This window comes from Babylonia areolata, chromosome 6, assembly GCF_041734735.1.
Source record: "Babylonia areolata isolate BAREFJ2019XMU chromosome 6, ASM4173473v1, whole genome shotgun sequence".
Classification (NCBI taxonomy): Eukaryota; Metazoa; Mollusca; class Gastropoda; order Neogastropoda; family Buccinidae; genus Babylonia; species Babylonia areolata.
The window spans coordinates 49,717,108-49,731,818 of NC_134881.1; the positions used below are offsets into that span (position 1 = coordinate 49,717,108).

Here is a 14,711-nt window from a genome sequence, read left to right on the forward strand (position 1 = left end):
ACATTTTCAACTTGTTCATTACAAACATTAGTCAGGTAATTTGCACAAAAACATCATATTTTCTGGACAAATGGATATCTGCAAACACAAAATCATACTAGAACAACCACAATATATTTTTTTTTAAGAGATAGATACACAATACATTGTGACTTCTCCAAGTGATAAGATGGATGTGAGGCCACGCCCCCTCAGTCTCCACCCCCCTCCTCCTCACCCCTCTCACACGGTCACTTGATTCAGTTCTCATCAGACCGCGTTGGCTGCGTTCCAAGAATATCGCTCTGCTGCTAATTCGGTCATCTGTCGTCTGCTAACATCTGTACAGCTGACATCATTCACTGACAGTCGCATCTTGGCCACTCTCTTGATTGCTCCCTTTATTTTCTATCAGATCGTCCTATAAATGTTCATCACTATCTTCTCCTTCGAATTTACGCTTCAATTCTTTCTGAGCATCAGCTAAAGAAAGAAATCATGGTTGATTTAGTTCGTCACGATCGCATGTCTTGAGCACGGCGTCAGTCCGACATTTTGTTGAGCGAGCGAGGAGAGAAGTCAGGCAAACACTTGGACAGTGACCCAACCAAAACGTTCAAATAAAGGACTGCTTCATGACGTAGATGGGGTTTCTAGCTATGAATAGAATCTAGAGAGATTCCCCAGGCTAAAGCTACCACTATTTTTGCCAAGGAAGTGAATGCAAACCAGGGAAAAGTCAGAATATTTCGATGACGAGTTATCTCGTCATGCAGGCAGCGAAGCATACATGCTTGCCATGACGAGTTATCTCGTCATGCAGGCAGCCTAGGGGTTAATAAAGTGCAACAAGAAAATCAGTTAACCACGTATAACATCAAACAAGCTAGCCAACCACTTTTAAACTTTACAGAATCATTTCGAAAGAGACCCCTTCCTATTTATCCAATGTCACATTCACACAAAAAAAACCAAGAACATTTAAATGTTTAACTGAACATAAATACTGGCTACTCACATGGAACAACTTGTTCCCCTGGTGGACTTGGTTAGTCAGGAAAACCCGACCTCAACACACACAGGTGTCATACAGAACTGGGCAAGACATATTGCCACACAGAGAACATCCACTTGGATGTTACCTTTGAGAGCTCTACCGCGTGTCTGCCTTCCAAAAACCAGTTCTATAATTTCAGCTGCTGCTGCCCTGAGTACAGCTTAATGGGGAAAAAAAAAAAAACCCAGCACGTGAAAATCCAAGAAATTACACTATATGAAACTCCAGCACAAAAACAACAGGCATTCAAAGTTATACATAAAACAAATCCATCCACACACAGGCACACGAAATAGGAAAAAGATCAAAAGGTATGAAATGTAATCCATCTCGCGACAGTGTTTATGTGATTATTTAGTGTGTGCGTTACAATCTAATAACTTTGGCAGGTTGCCAGTGACTTGGTCCCAACCATGGCATGTAAACAAATCAAGGGAAAGTACCCAGTTCTTCGATTACTAATGGAAGTCAAAGATTGCACATATCGATCAATATTGTCAAGTTTTACAATATCCAAGCAGTGCATGAAATATTCATTCGGAAGGTTCTTTTCTGTTCATATAGCACCTGTGTTAAACAAAAGCAAAATCGGGTATCTGTTTAATCCATGACACGTGGAGTGATGGCCAAGAGGTAATGTGTCCGCCTAGCAAGCGAGAGAATCTGAGCGCGCTGGTTTGAATCACGGCTCAGCTGCCGATATTTTCTCCCCCTCCACTAGACCTTGAGTGGTGGTCTGGACACTAGTCATTCGGATGAGGCAAAAAACCGAGGTCCTTTGTGCAGCATGCACTTAGCGCACGTAAAAGAACCCACAGCAACAAAAGGGTTGTTCCTGGCAAAATTCTGTAGAAAAATCCACTTCGATAGGAAAAACAAATAAAACAGCACACAGGAAAAATTTTTAAAAACTGGGTGGCACTGTAGTGTAGTGACATGCTCTCTCTGGGGAGAGCAGCCCGAATTTCACACAGAGAAATATGTTGTGATAAAAAGAAATACAAATACAAAATACAAATACAGTGCACATCAGTGTGTTGGCAGTGAAATGTAAATGTCCCATAACACCATGCAGAATGATTTTTTTAAAATTGTATCTCCCTCCTGTGTTTCCGGTCTGTAAGTTGGCTGTAAGGGCCCAGTCTCCAATAAATTGTATCTCCCTCCTGTGTTTCGGATCTGTAAGTTGGCTGTAAGGGCCCAGTCTCCAATAAATTGTATCTCCCTCGTGTGTTTCTGGTCTGTAAGTTGGCTGTAAGGGCAGTCTCCAATAAATTGTATCTCCCTCCTGTGTTTCGGATCTGTAAGTTGGCTGTAAGGGCCCAGTCTCCAATAAATTGTACCTCCCTTGTGTGTTTCTGGTCTGTAAGTTGGCTGTAAGGGCCCAGTCTCCAATAAATTGTACCTCCCTCCTGTGTTTCGGATCTGTAAGTTGGCTGTAAGGGCCCAGTCTCCAATAAATTGTACCTCCCTCCTGTGTTTCGGATCTGTAAGTTGGCTGTAAGGGCCCAGTCTCCAATAAATTGTATCTCCCTTGTGTGTTTCTGGTCTGTAAGTTGGCTGTAAGGGCCCAGTCTCCAATAAATTGTATCTCCCTCCTGTGTTTCTGGTCTGTAAGTTGGCTGTAAGGGCAGTCTCCAATAAATTGTACCTCCCTTGTGTGTTTCGGATCTGTAAGTTGGCTGTAAGGGCCCAGTCTCCAATAAATTGTATCTCCCTCCTGTGCTTCTGGTCTGTAAGTTGGCTGTAAGGGCCCAGTCTCCACTGAATTTCTCATATTTACCATTTGAGAAGTGGCATTATTTTTCTGCTGAAAATCACCGTTTTACATCTTTCATAAAGACAATGGTGCTTGGAGTGGAATTCTGCATTTTACGCTTGTAAATATAGAACTTTACTTACAAAATTATTATGTCAATAACTGAGTCAGGGGTAAACTGATGTTTTAATCCCAGTATCACAAAAACATCTGAAAGGATCACGTTATGTCTCTCAGCCATTAAATTTTGGTTATTTCTGCCCAAATCTCTGAACATACTGACAGCTCTGTAATTAATGTACTCTTGATTCTTACCATTGCCACAGAAGTTGCAAAGAGGAGAATCAGCTAGTTGACATATAAAAAGACATTTTTTAGTTTGTAACAGGCAGTGGAGAACTCTGTACTGGAACCATCTAAGTTTATAATCCTGGGTTAATTTGAATTTTTTTAATGTTTCCCCCAGTTCAAAACAGACGTTGGGAAAATCTCCATCCATTTTCTCACACATGCTGGCAGGTTACTTTGGTCTATAAGGATTTTGTATATCACTTTGGACCCACCATTTATTACATCATATGTTTTAGGTTTATCATTGGCCTCATTGTTATTGACTTCCAGACCTGTTCTGTTCCTATAGACTCAGTGCGCTAATCACACCAGCATATACCAAGAAGTTTGTTGATATTCCAAGAAGTTTGTTGATATACCAAGAAGTCTGTTGATATACCTGCATATTTTGTCTGAAAGTCATCAAAAGGTAAAAAGCTGCCATCATAGTGAACCAAATATTTTATTTTAGTGAGCCCCCTGTCTGACCATTCCTTTAAAAGCAGTATTTTCTTATCTCTTGTAACATTAGCATTATAATTCACTACTTGCTGGTCTGCCAGAAATATATTTAGATCGTTACAAATAAGTGGCATAAAATCTGCTTTGCGAGGCTTAGATTGAGAGCACTTGGACTGAATGCCAACAGAAGATGTTCTATTCAGACGTAGCAACATCCCTTTGCCTGAAGTAGGTTACCTCTCCTGTACATCCCTGACTAGCGCCCTCTTTTTCCGGCAGCCATCTTGACTCCTGCTCCTGTGCTCTGCACACGGTTAAGTTTTTTCATATTTTCTGTCTGTCTATTGATTCTTTGGCGCTCTCATTTTGTGTGTGATGATGAATCACAACAGGTCACAAAACTACTTGGCCTGATTGGGCGATCGAGCTCATTTTAAGGCATGATCACAATTGACCGGCGGACACAGTGAATACTTAGAAAAATCATGTTGGCACTTACTTTAAAAAATTAAAATACAAAACTCATTTCATTACTCATTAATAAGCCTTGCGCACTATTAGATTATAAAAATCTCTCTATACAATTATGGGACTCTCACTTTCCCCCATTTCCAGTGGGCAAAAGGCCTTCATATTGACATAATATGACCTGACACTGGGCCCTCAACCTCGGGCTCCATCTTCAACGCTAACCCTCTACCTCCTCCACTGCCTCCGCTCCCTCTGGTCGACTCCATACCTCCACCACTTCCGACGCCTCCTCTGGCAGTTTCTCAGGGTTTGTTTCATCATATTCAGGTCAGTGGTGTCATTTCTCTTCATTCAATCGATCCGCAATCGGTCTCAATGTGCTGCGCGTTTTCTCGGCTCTGCCAGTCGGCAGTGCGCGAGTTGCCCTCCTCAATCTCTTTCCCCATGCCCACAATTTCAAGGAACGAGTGAATCCAACACGGACTTAACGTCCTCCACTTTGCACACTCGGTGTGCTCCTATATCTCATACGTCCGTGAGCAAGGCCGTGGCCACAGATCGCGTGCCACTCACGTGGCATGCCCCGACCGTCTCGAGTCTGACCACGACCATTTTGGGTAGGGAAGCCCTCCCTCTAGGTAGGGAGGAAGGTGACCCACTAGGGGCACGCACACGCACACACGTGCACCCTCCCTCTCATTCCGAATTTCAAATTCAAGGGAAGCAACCCCAGCTTCGGTTCCCCCACCAGTGAGCGCCACGGTTAACTCCCTTGCACCGGCATTGCCCCTCGCCCACACCGCGGGTGCATGCACGGTCCCTCCAACCTCAGTGGTGGCAGTTCCCCTTGCCACACCGCTAGACTCTGCTGTTACCCAACCAGTGGTGGCTCAGACACAAGCCCCAACTGACAATCAGCATCTCATACTGTCTACGTTACATGACGTCTGCGGCCACAGATTGCGGCTCCATCATGTGGCATGCCACGCACAAATCCATGCATGCACATATCTTGGTATATATACATATGTGCATGCATTTCGGCGATATGTTCATACATTCTTCATATCAACAGGTACCATTATACTTCTATCTCTATACATTGAGATTTTCTATCAGCAATATATGCACATATTTTTTTGCACACTTCTGTACATGCATCTACATACAGGCACAGTCTTCACATGTGTATGTACATATCTGTTAGACATTTTGCATTACTTTTTCTTTTTCGCACATTGATCTATAGGCATGGTCACATTCCCTGACACCTTCCCTCATTGCAGTCTAAGTATATCCTATGTACATATTTGTACACTTCTTAGTATAGAGTTTCCTCACTCCATTTTGGAGGACTACTACATACAGAGACACAACTGTCTCGTGCAAGCTTGAACATATGCTCCTGGCCACATCCACATCTCTGCTGTAGTTGGCCCAAAGGACCTACACACACTCCCTCCTCACCCACAGGGCTAGAGATGCCCTAACTTGGTACAAGGAGGGATGAGGCAGTCCAACTTAGTGGTGCCACTCCGGACACATATGCCCTTCATTCCTTCCAGGTTTGAAAGACATCCCTTCTTCCCTCCCTTGCCTACAACAACCCTTGGTTTGCACCACTGTGGTTGTGACAACAGCTCCACATGGGCCCTACATCCTAGCCAGCCCTCCCATGAAGGGGTGTATGTCTTTGCCTTCCAAGTTTTAGCAGGCCCAAAAAACTGCCCACTGGCCAAGAGACAATCACCCTAAGTTCATCTCTTCCACTCCTCTATACTCGGGAGAAAGGCATATTGATGAGGACGGATGGTCTCACAAAGCACAACGAACTGTTCATTAGCCACAGGGGCGTACCTTTCTGCCCACTCATATCAACACGGCAGATGCCGCATTCAAGCCCATTAGTTTGGCCCATCACCCTGCTTGAACAGAGATCCAGCATTGACGTCTCAAACAATTGGCGTTTGAAAGCACTTTCTGCTCTTCGTCTTCCCTGCCTGACCCTTTCAGCCTCAACACACAACCACTGCTGTGGTTACAGATGGGCATTCCTTCTCAAGCACTGTCTTTCCAGTGAGACACTTCCAGGGGTTTCTAGCCTAGACAGGCTATCCCATCATGGAGCCCCAGTCTTCAGTCAAGGGCGTTAGAGGGTGACTTTGTTGTCACTTTGGAAGCAAGCACCATGTCTTTCAGACACACGGTTGCCCCACAAGACCCCATCACATCCTTCCAGCTTCCTTACATTTCAGCAGAACCTGCATCGTGGACACCTTCATCCCTCAAGTACACAGCAGCTGTTTCTGATTTACCCATGCTGATTGGTGTCCTCCTAGGACCAGTATATGATAATCAGTCGTGTACGACAATGACCATCAGAACAGCAGAGGAGGCAACTGCTGTCCTGACTATCCAGGCTGGAATTCGATTATACAATTTATAGTAGAGAGTGTTTTGTCCAAGTTGCATCCCCACTCCCTTGATCAAGAGGGCCTGAGGACTCACCACTGGGATTGATCCCAAAGGCTAGTTAGCCCCAAGGCTACAGCACAAAGTCCTAGTGCAATTTGACTTTTAGTGTGAGAGACATAGTTCTTCATGAAAGACTAAGCTGCAAACGATTTCCCATTGCAATTAAGAAACAACTGATAATACAGCTCTCACTTTGCTGTTGGCCATACTGTGAACTATGTCAGATCATTGATTTGATGTAAATGGCCAGTACAACATATCTAAAGCCACTTTTCTCCTTGCCCCTGCCTGGCTCCATCCCAGACTTAGTGCGCACCACACAGAGCCAGAGGCCTGTCATGGATCTGGTCCTCATTCTCACTAAAGGACCTTCAGCAAAAAATTTTCCCCATGGAAACCATCTTCCATTAGGAATTCCACCACGGAAAGAGACTCAGTGACCTGGAGGCACATGAAGTGCACTCCCACAGCCCGATCCAACCCAGCCATTGACTGCAGACAAATTTCTGCAGGTTGCTCCAACATGCCACACTCAGATAGAGAAGCCATCAAGCCTTCTGTCTGCCCCTTCGTGATGGTACCTACCTGGGCAGTTACACAGCCTTGTCCCAGAGACACCAGGGACCTCAAGTCTCTTATTGCCAAATGTCCGCCATTCTATGCATAGGCAACATGCCAGTGCTGTTTTTTGGCAGTGACAAAAAAGTGGGGGGGGGGGGGGGGGGGGGAGAGCACCCATCACCTGTCAGCTCGCATGGAGGAGTTCTACAGATCTGGCTGTCACGCCTAAGGCCACCAACATGGTGGGCTACCTCTGTCTCTTGCCACAGTTTCCTTCAAACACATACATCACTTTCACTATCAGCCCACAACCGATGTGGAATCATCAGATCAAGCCACATGTGCACCTCCTTGAGACAACCCTACAGGGTACGTGTTTCCTTCCCTTCCTTTGATTGGAAGGGCTCTCAATAAAGTGTGGATTCAACACACTGACCCGATCCTTTTTGCGCTACATTCATCAGCACAGCTGTGGTCCACAGACCTCTCCCACAATACAGCTGCAGGCCTGTCTTCTTTGCCTGCACCAATATCCTTAGGTGACGCAGTACACTCTGTCTCTGAGCCCCATTGCCCCTGGCGAGTGGTGTCGCCAGCTCACCCACGCAAACTCAGACCTCTTAGCGCATGCCCCCTCAGCCAGAGCTCACAGAGTCAGAGCATGGTCCTCTTCCCTTGCCTTTGCCCACTCAGCACGGCGACAAGACATGGAGGCTGCTTGTTGGAAAAACCCTGCACCCTGCTGCCTTCATTGAATTCTACTTGAGGGATGTCTATTGCTTTAGGGATGATGGCGCAAGAGGCGTTGCCTCTGCAGTGGTTGCACAGTTGGCCATTGCAGCACACTGACAATAGAACAGACGAGCCCTCCACCTTGTTGTGCCATTTTGCACTGGTGGGTCACAGTTAAGTATGTGTACTTAAAAGGAAATTTTCTTCCTAAAATTACGTTTAAGTAACATACTTACCGTGACCCACATTTAAGACCCTCCGTTCCTCCCTGCTTTCTGTTCTCCCTGCATGATGTGCTGGTTGTGGCAAATTGCCGTATATAGAGGGCGCTAGTCAGGGATGCACAGGGGAGGTAACCTACTTCGGGAGGTTATTGGCCGTAGCTACTTTCATTTTCTCCGCATAGGCGGGTAGTAGTTTGCACAGGACAGGAATCAGACCCCTGCCGGAGTCTGCACTAGTGGGTCACGGTAAGTATGTTACTTAAACGTAATTTTAGGAAGAAAATTTCCTGTTTGGCATACTAATGACAGAAAATAAAGATATGATACTCTCACTTGCAGAATATGTATTTGAGGCAGTAAATATATATAAAACATCAACTATCAGTCAAAATACTGATTAATCAATTAAAAACTTAGTATGGGTTGTATGAAGGGAAAAAAGCATGGACAAAAAGGAAAGATTACATTTGGATGGTCAGTTTCGACAGTGTGTTTTTATGTGTTCGTATTGATATGATGTTTTGATGTTACAGGCTTAAATATTTTTTTGTATGTTTTATATGTACTTTGTTATGTGTTCGTATTAATATATGTGTCAATGCCACATGCTTGAATAATTATTGTATGGATTATACGTACTTTATTTGTTGTGTACTTTCCAAACCTTGGCGACGAACGACTTGGGGGGAAAAAGGCACAGTACCCCCCTGCCACGTGGGCTTTCTATGCTAATGACAAAGTACCAAAGTGTCTAGTTGTTCATTTTGCTTCAATTCTGTTTTTCCTTTCTATTCCATTTCATCTGTTTTGCACCATTTTTGTTCTGATTTGTACCTACTATGTCACTAGATGACATTAAACATTCCCATGTTCAGTGTTCTCTCTCTCTCTCTCTCAAAAGGTTTGGGTTTTTGTTTTTTTATGCTTATATTACTTCATTGATTTATTTGGTAAGTTTCGTCACTTTTTTTTCCATATAAACAATCATAAGACGAATCAAATTTGATAAATTCACCATACTCTTACAGAAAGTAGTGATTCCCACAGCAGTTGGTAAATGGCAATATCAGAGGATCAGTCTCAAATTACTTCTGTGTAAAGAGTTTCACCAAGTCTCCACACTGACAAGTTTGTGCAATACATTGCGTTCCACATCCTGCGTTAACTCTTTCCGGACGAAGGAATGCTCACACATTCCTTCACAAAACGTATTCGGTTTCGGACGAAGGAATGGAATAGCATTCTCCGAAAGGAAAATTCCATCATGTGCTGTACACGTGATTTTGTGATTAGCCAAGCAGAGTGCGCTATTCTGGGTCACTCCACAATCGAATAGTATGATTGGTTAGTCTGGGATGTGTGGCCTGTCTCACACACACACTGACAAAGTCACTGACCGGTCGTCTGCTCGTGTGCCAGCCTGTTAGCAAAGCGGCCTCTTCTCAGAATGTTGTGAAGCGAACAAGGCAGTGACGGCAATGTTTTAGGGTTGCCGAAGTACTTGAAATGCTACAAACTGAAGGGTCGGACATTGAAGAGGTGGATGATGACGAAGAAGAAAGCGAATTTAATGCAGAAAGCGAGCATGGGTATGGTGATTCGGAATGAAAAATTGGCAGTATTTTCTACATATGGCAAAACTAAAAATAAGATGAGAAATTTGATTTTTTTTTAATATGTAATAGCTCAATACGTAATAAACCAGTTCTGAAAGTTTCATTTTCTTACACAGTATTTTGTATTTAAAAAAAATTTTTTCCAAACCCCTACAAATGGGCCGTCTGTGGGGAAAAGCAAGGGAGAAAACTTGTCGTCCCGAGTGAGTTAATGAAGATGACCCTTCCCTCCTCCCTTAGGCAGTGGAGCGATGGCCTCACAGTCATACACCCAGCTAGGTTGTGAGTGTCCACGGGTTTGAATCCTGTATATGGAACAAGATATTTTTTACTTCCCCCACCCCTCCACTAGACCTTGAGTGGGTTCTCATCTTTTAGATGAAACTATAAACTGAAGTCCTATGTGAAGCATGCACCTGGACCATATAAAAAATCTCAGACAACAAAATTTTTCCCCCCACAAAATTGTATAGAAAAAACTTAAGAAAAATATCCACTTTGTTAGTAAAACAAATACACGTGTGCAAAGAAAAGGGTGGTGCTGCACTGTAGAGACATGCTCTCCTTGGGCAGGGCAGCCCGAATTTCCTGCAGATAATATTTTTGTAATAGATAGTAATAAAATACTTCAATATAATACAATGCAATACAATATAATACAATGCAATATAATACAATGCAATACAATATAATACAATGCAATACAATACAATGCATGTACAATGCAATGCAATGCAATAGTCAGATGTGTGATTTTAGAAAGATGGATGTGTTCCTATGCACATTAACACAATGCTGACTTGTCCTCACACAAAGAGCAGTGTTCACGTTGGACGTGGTTCAGTAAACAAGTTTGTAATCAGAACAAATTAACCTGTTCAGTGCCAGATAATTTTGTAAAAAAAAGTGCTCTCCCCTTGCCAGGGAATTTTGAGGATGCGGGGGTAATAAATCACAAAAAATTCTAGCACAAAATCTATGGGTGATACAGAAAGAAAGTAAATGTTTCTGTGAAGGAAAATGAGCGTAGATTCTGATTCTGGGCTTTTTTCCCCAAAAAATTAGGTTGATTGTAGGTGACTGTTCAGGCATGTAAAGTCAAGATAATAATTTTTGTGCAACAAAAAGTCTATTTCCACCTCTACATAATGACATCCATAAAGAAAAGAAACAAAATACAGCTAGAAATAGCATGCCTATTATCAGATTATACCTGTTGAAGAAATTAAAACAAGTTATAAGTTTATTAAAACAAATCACAGCTCTTGCAGACATGTAAGTAAATCACTGCCCCAGCAATGACAAAGGTGGGTAAAGTCAACGTAAAAGGTCAGTCACAGTCCCAGAAACTGAGCTAGCAAGATTTTTGACAGCAAAGAGCGTTTGCAAGTGAGAGGGTGAAGTTCTTTGATGACACTCATTCCTTTCAAGTTGAATGTGGGCTAATTAAAGTGTCTGCTGTGCATCCAGCTTGCCACCTCTTCAAACAAGTTATCCAGTTGATTCAGCGAAGAAAAAGTGTTAAAAACAAAAAGCCCATGTTTCACGGCTAGTGCAGGTTCAGTCCTGCGTTTTGTGAAAAAATCATGGGGCATTGGCAGCTGTCGATTCCCTTCTGTCTGATTTGAAATGTGAGTACACTCTTCCCAAAAGCCACGCCCCCTTGATGACCTCTGGCTGGCATTCAACCTATCGCCTTACATCACTCCTCTCCCTCTCCTCCCCTTCTTCCAATGCTGGCTGCACGTATTCTGTCAGTCATAGCCAGTTGTTCAAAAACACTGTCTGATTGGATGGACGGACTGTATTACCATCAAATGGGCTGTCAGTTTCATCACTGTCATTGTCAATCACCTTCATTTTCAAACCAGTCATCAGACAAGAGAGATCCTTCTCTATCGCAAAAGCTGTCCATAACCACAAGCAGAGCTTTCAGAATAGTGTAAATCTGCTGACTGACCACCTTTACTGGACAGTTTTCAACGCATGTTTTTGCACATGATGCAACCCCCTTTTCCACACGCATATCACATGGTCCGTTAGCAAATTATTATTGAGTAGAAAGGGGTCTTCTACCTGATGTGTGTTCATTAAATAGTATTTTTATAATCCAGACATATCAAAGTAACTGTTCAGAGTCTGTTTATGTGAATTGAACCAAACTCCAATAAAGGAAAAATTGGAACATATGCAGGACATCAGTGGACATCTTATAGGCACTATGGCAATACTTTTTATAGGACGTCAGCTGACGTCTTATAGGCACTCTACTGGTTAAAAAGATAAATAGATAAATGATAAGTAAATAAACTCTGATGATCTTCAAATGATGGGCATGAAATCATTTTCAGTTAAACTCTAAGAGTCAGACACATGAACAGCAGATAGACTGCTATGTTTTTACTCATGTTATCTCTTCATCATGTAGTACCATTGAGAATATTCTTAGTACTGCCAATCATGAAAGTCTGAACAGGACTTTTAATCTGCAATTTTGCTTCTGATTCAAAATAACTGTTGTGTTGCAGGAAGCTGATAAAACTGATTCAGCGCAAATGTTCTAAAGAGACCAGGGAACAGAAACTGGCTCGTACTCCTTGGGAGAAAGATTTTAAGATGCAGCCTGCCAGCAACACCTCTCTCTTCTATGAGTACCTGGAAATGGGTCAGTAGCAAGAAAAATGTATTTCTTTTTATATTATTACCACGTGTGCCAGGCTTACAAGGAATATTGGGGAAGGTAGTAAAAACCCGATCATAGATTGAAAATGTATACACAAATGCAGCAGTAGTTGAGTTTCACATCTAAGTACACACACCCATGCATACATGTATGCAAGCACACACACACACACACACACACACACACACACACACACACACACAAAATGATATACAAACATGAATGCAGCAGGAATTTAGTTTAACATCTATGTACGTACACACACACTCACGCACACACACACACACATACACATACACACACACATAAAATCATATACAAACACAAATGCAGCAGAAATTTAATTTGACGTCTATGTGTACACACAAGCATGCACACACATGTGTATGCACGCATCTGCGCACACAATAATATACAAACACAAATGCAGCAGGAATTAACTTTGGCATTTGTGCACTCATGCACACATGCACTCACACACACACACACATATATAGATAGATACACAATTAATTATGAAACGTGTTGGGTTTTTTTATATCTGTATTGTGATGCGCTCCCACAAAGGTACAATAACCCATTCAGTGCCTTGCACTATTCTGGCTTATATTGCTTATTTGCCAAACAATCTTACTAGCAGTGAAGGGGTTAAATTAATGTGTTACAGGACATTTTTTTATGTGGTCCACATTAAGTTTATTCACAAAGCTATTGTAATGTAATGCATAATCATCTTCTGAAATGTTTCTGAGTGATTGCGCTGTGCACATGGTAAGTTTTAGTGTTTTTTAATTGTCAGTAACGTGGTTTTCATACCAAGTCAAGATGAGTTTTATTATTTAGTCATTTTGCTGCATATTTGCATGTATGTTCTTGTTCTAAAAGTGATTGTGCTTTATGTGTTGCCAAAAGACATTTCTGTACATTTACAGACAGTACAGACAGTTGTGTCTTGTTTTGTCTTGTCTTGTCTTGTCTTATCTATCCATTACAGACAGTTGTGTCTTGTTTTGTCTTGTCTTGTCTTGTCTTATCTATCTTATCCTATCCTACCCTGTCCTGTCTTGTTTTATAACCCATACTTTTCTGAAAGGAAAATGAACAAATAACTGAATTATAACCCAAACTTTTGGTATTCTACACATACTCAGTCCAGCATTAATTATAATTATGATTTTAATAATAATATATTGTACTTATAAGGTGTAAACTCCCCATATAATGGGCTCTAAGCGCCTCACATGATATAACACATATGCTATTAATAGTGCATTACACCACACAAGAGCACATGAGGACATAGAAGTGGAAAAACAAAATCTATATACACCGATACACTACTACAAATTGCAGGAAAAAGGCACAAAATACACCCTATACAAACACACACACACACACACACACACACAGAGGAATACACCAATGGAGGGGGGACACAGGGGGAGTGCAGAGGGTTGGAGGAGATATACAAGGGACTATGCTTCTTCACATCGAAAGGCCATTTTGAACAGGTAGGTTTTAAGTTTTCCTTTGAAAAAGTTGATGAGTGCCAAAGTTCCAGAAGAAGAGAATTCCAGACAGAAGGTGCTTGATACTGAAAGGCCCTTTGACCAAATGTCTTTGAAGAGATTTTAGGGACTCAAAGGAGCTTTTCTCCAGAAGACCTGATAGAACAGGATGGAGTGTAAATGTGAAGGGCAGAAGATAACTAAGATGGAAGAGAACCTGCAAAATAGTGATAAGCCAATATGGCAATTTTGTACTGACTTCTGTATGGGATGGGCAACCAAAGAAGTTGACGGAAGAGAGGAGTAACATGATCTGTTTTGGACTTTTTGAAAATGACTCTGGCAGCATTGTTCAGGATCGTCTGAAGGTGTGATGTCAGATCAGAGGGCAAACCAGCGAGTAGTGAATTGCAGTAGTCAGTGCAACTGAGAATCAAGGAAAAGACAAGCTGAGAGTTGTTGTCAGATATGGTCGAATGGTACAGATTTTTCTCAGCTGGAAGTTTGCAGTTACATAAATTACTGACGTCATGACTGATGACTGATGACTGATCATGACTGATGCATGGGCAGAACTCAATCAAAATATGCACCCAGGTTTCTGACAGAATTTTGAAAGTTGACAACAGCATTGCAGACAGTCAAGGTATGGTCTAAACCATGACTAAGCACAGACCTAGATCTACAAGCATGTTTCGGCAACTGCAGTAGAAATACAGTCAGCAGCCTGTTTCTTTTAGTCTAGTTTTCCAAGACAAATAGAAATGAAAGGAACAGAATGTGAGTTATGTCAAAGCACAGTACACTTATATATATTGGTGAAAGAAGCACTTTGATGATCAAGGACCACCACT

At 42.2% G+C, this 14,711-nt stretch overlaps 1 protein-coding gene across 5 annotated transcripts in view; it reads left to right on the forward strand.

The window, feature by feature from the left end:
* Positions 1-14,711, forward strand: part of LOC143283114 (anoctamin-1-like) — a 358,246-nt gene that overhangs the window by 269,637 nt on the left and 73,898 nt on the right. For all 5 annotated transcript variants that reach the window (XM_076589234.1, XM_076589235.1, XM_076589232.1 and 2 more), the window contains one exon: positions 12,195-12,331. In XM_076589234.1, coding sequence (XP_076445349.1) covers positions 12,195-12,331 — 137 coding nt within the window. The remainder of the gene's footprint in view (positions 1-12,194; positions 12,332-14,711) is intronic.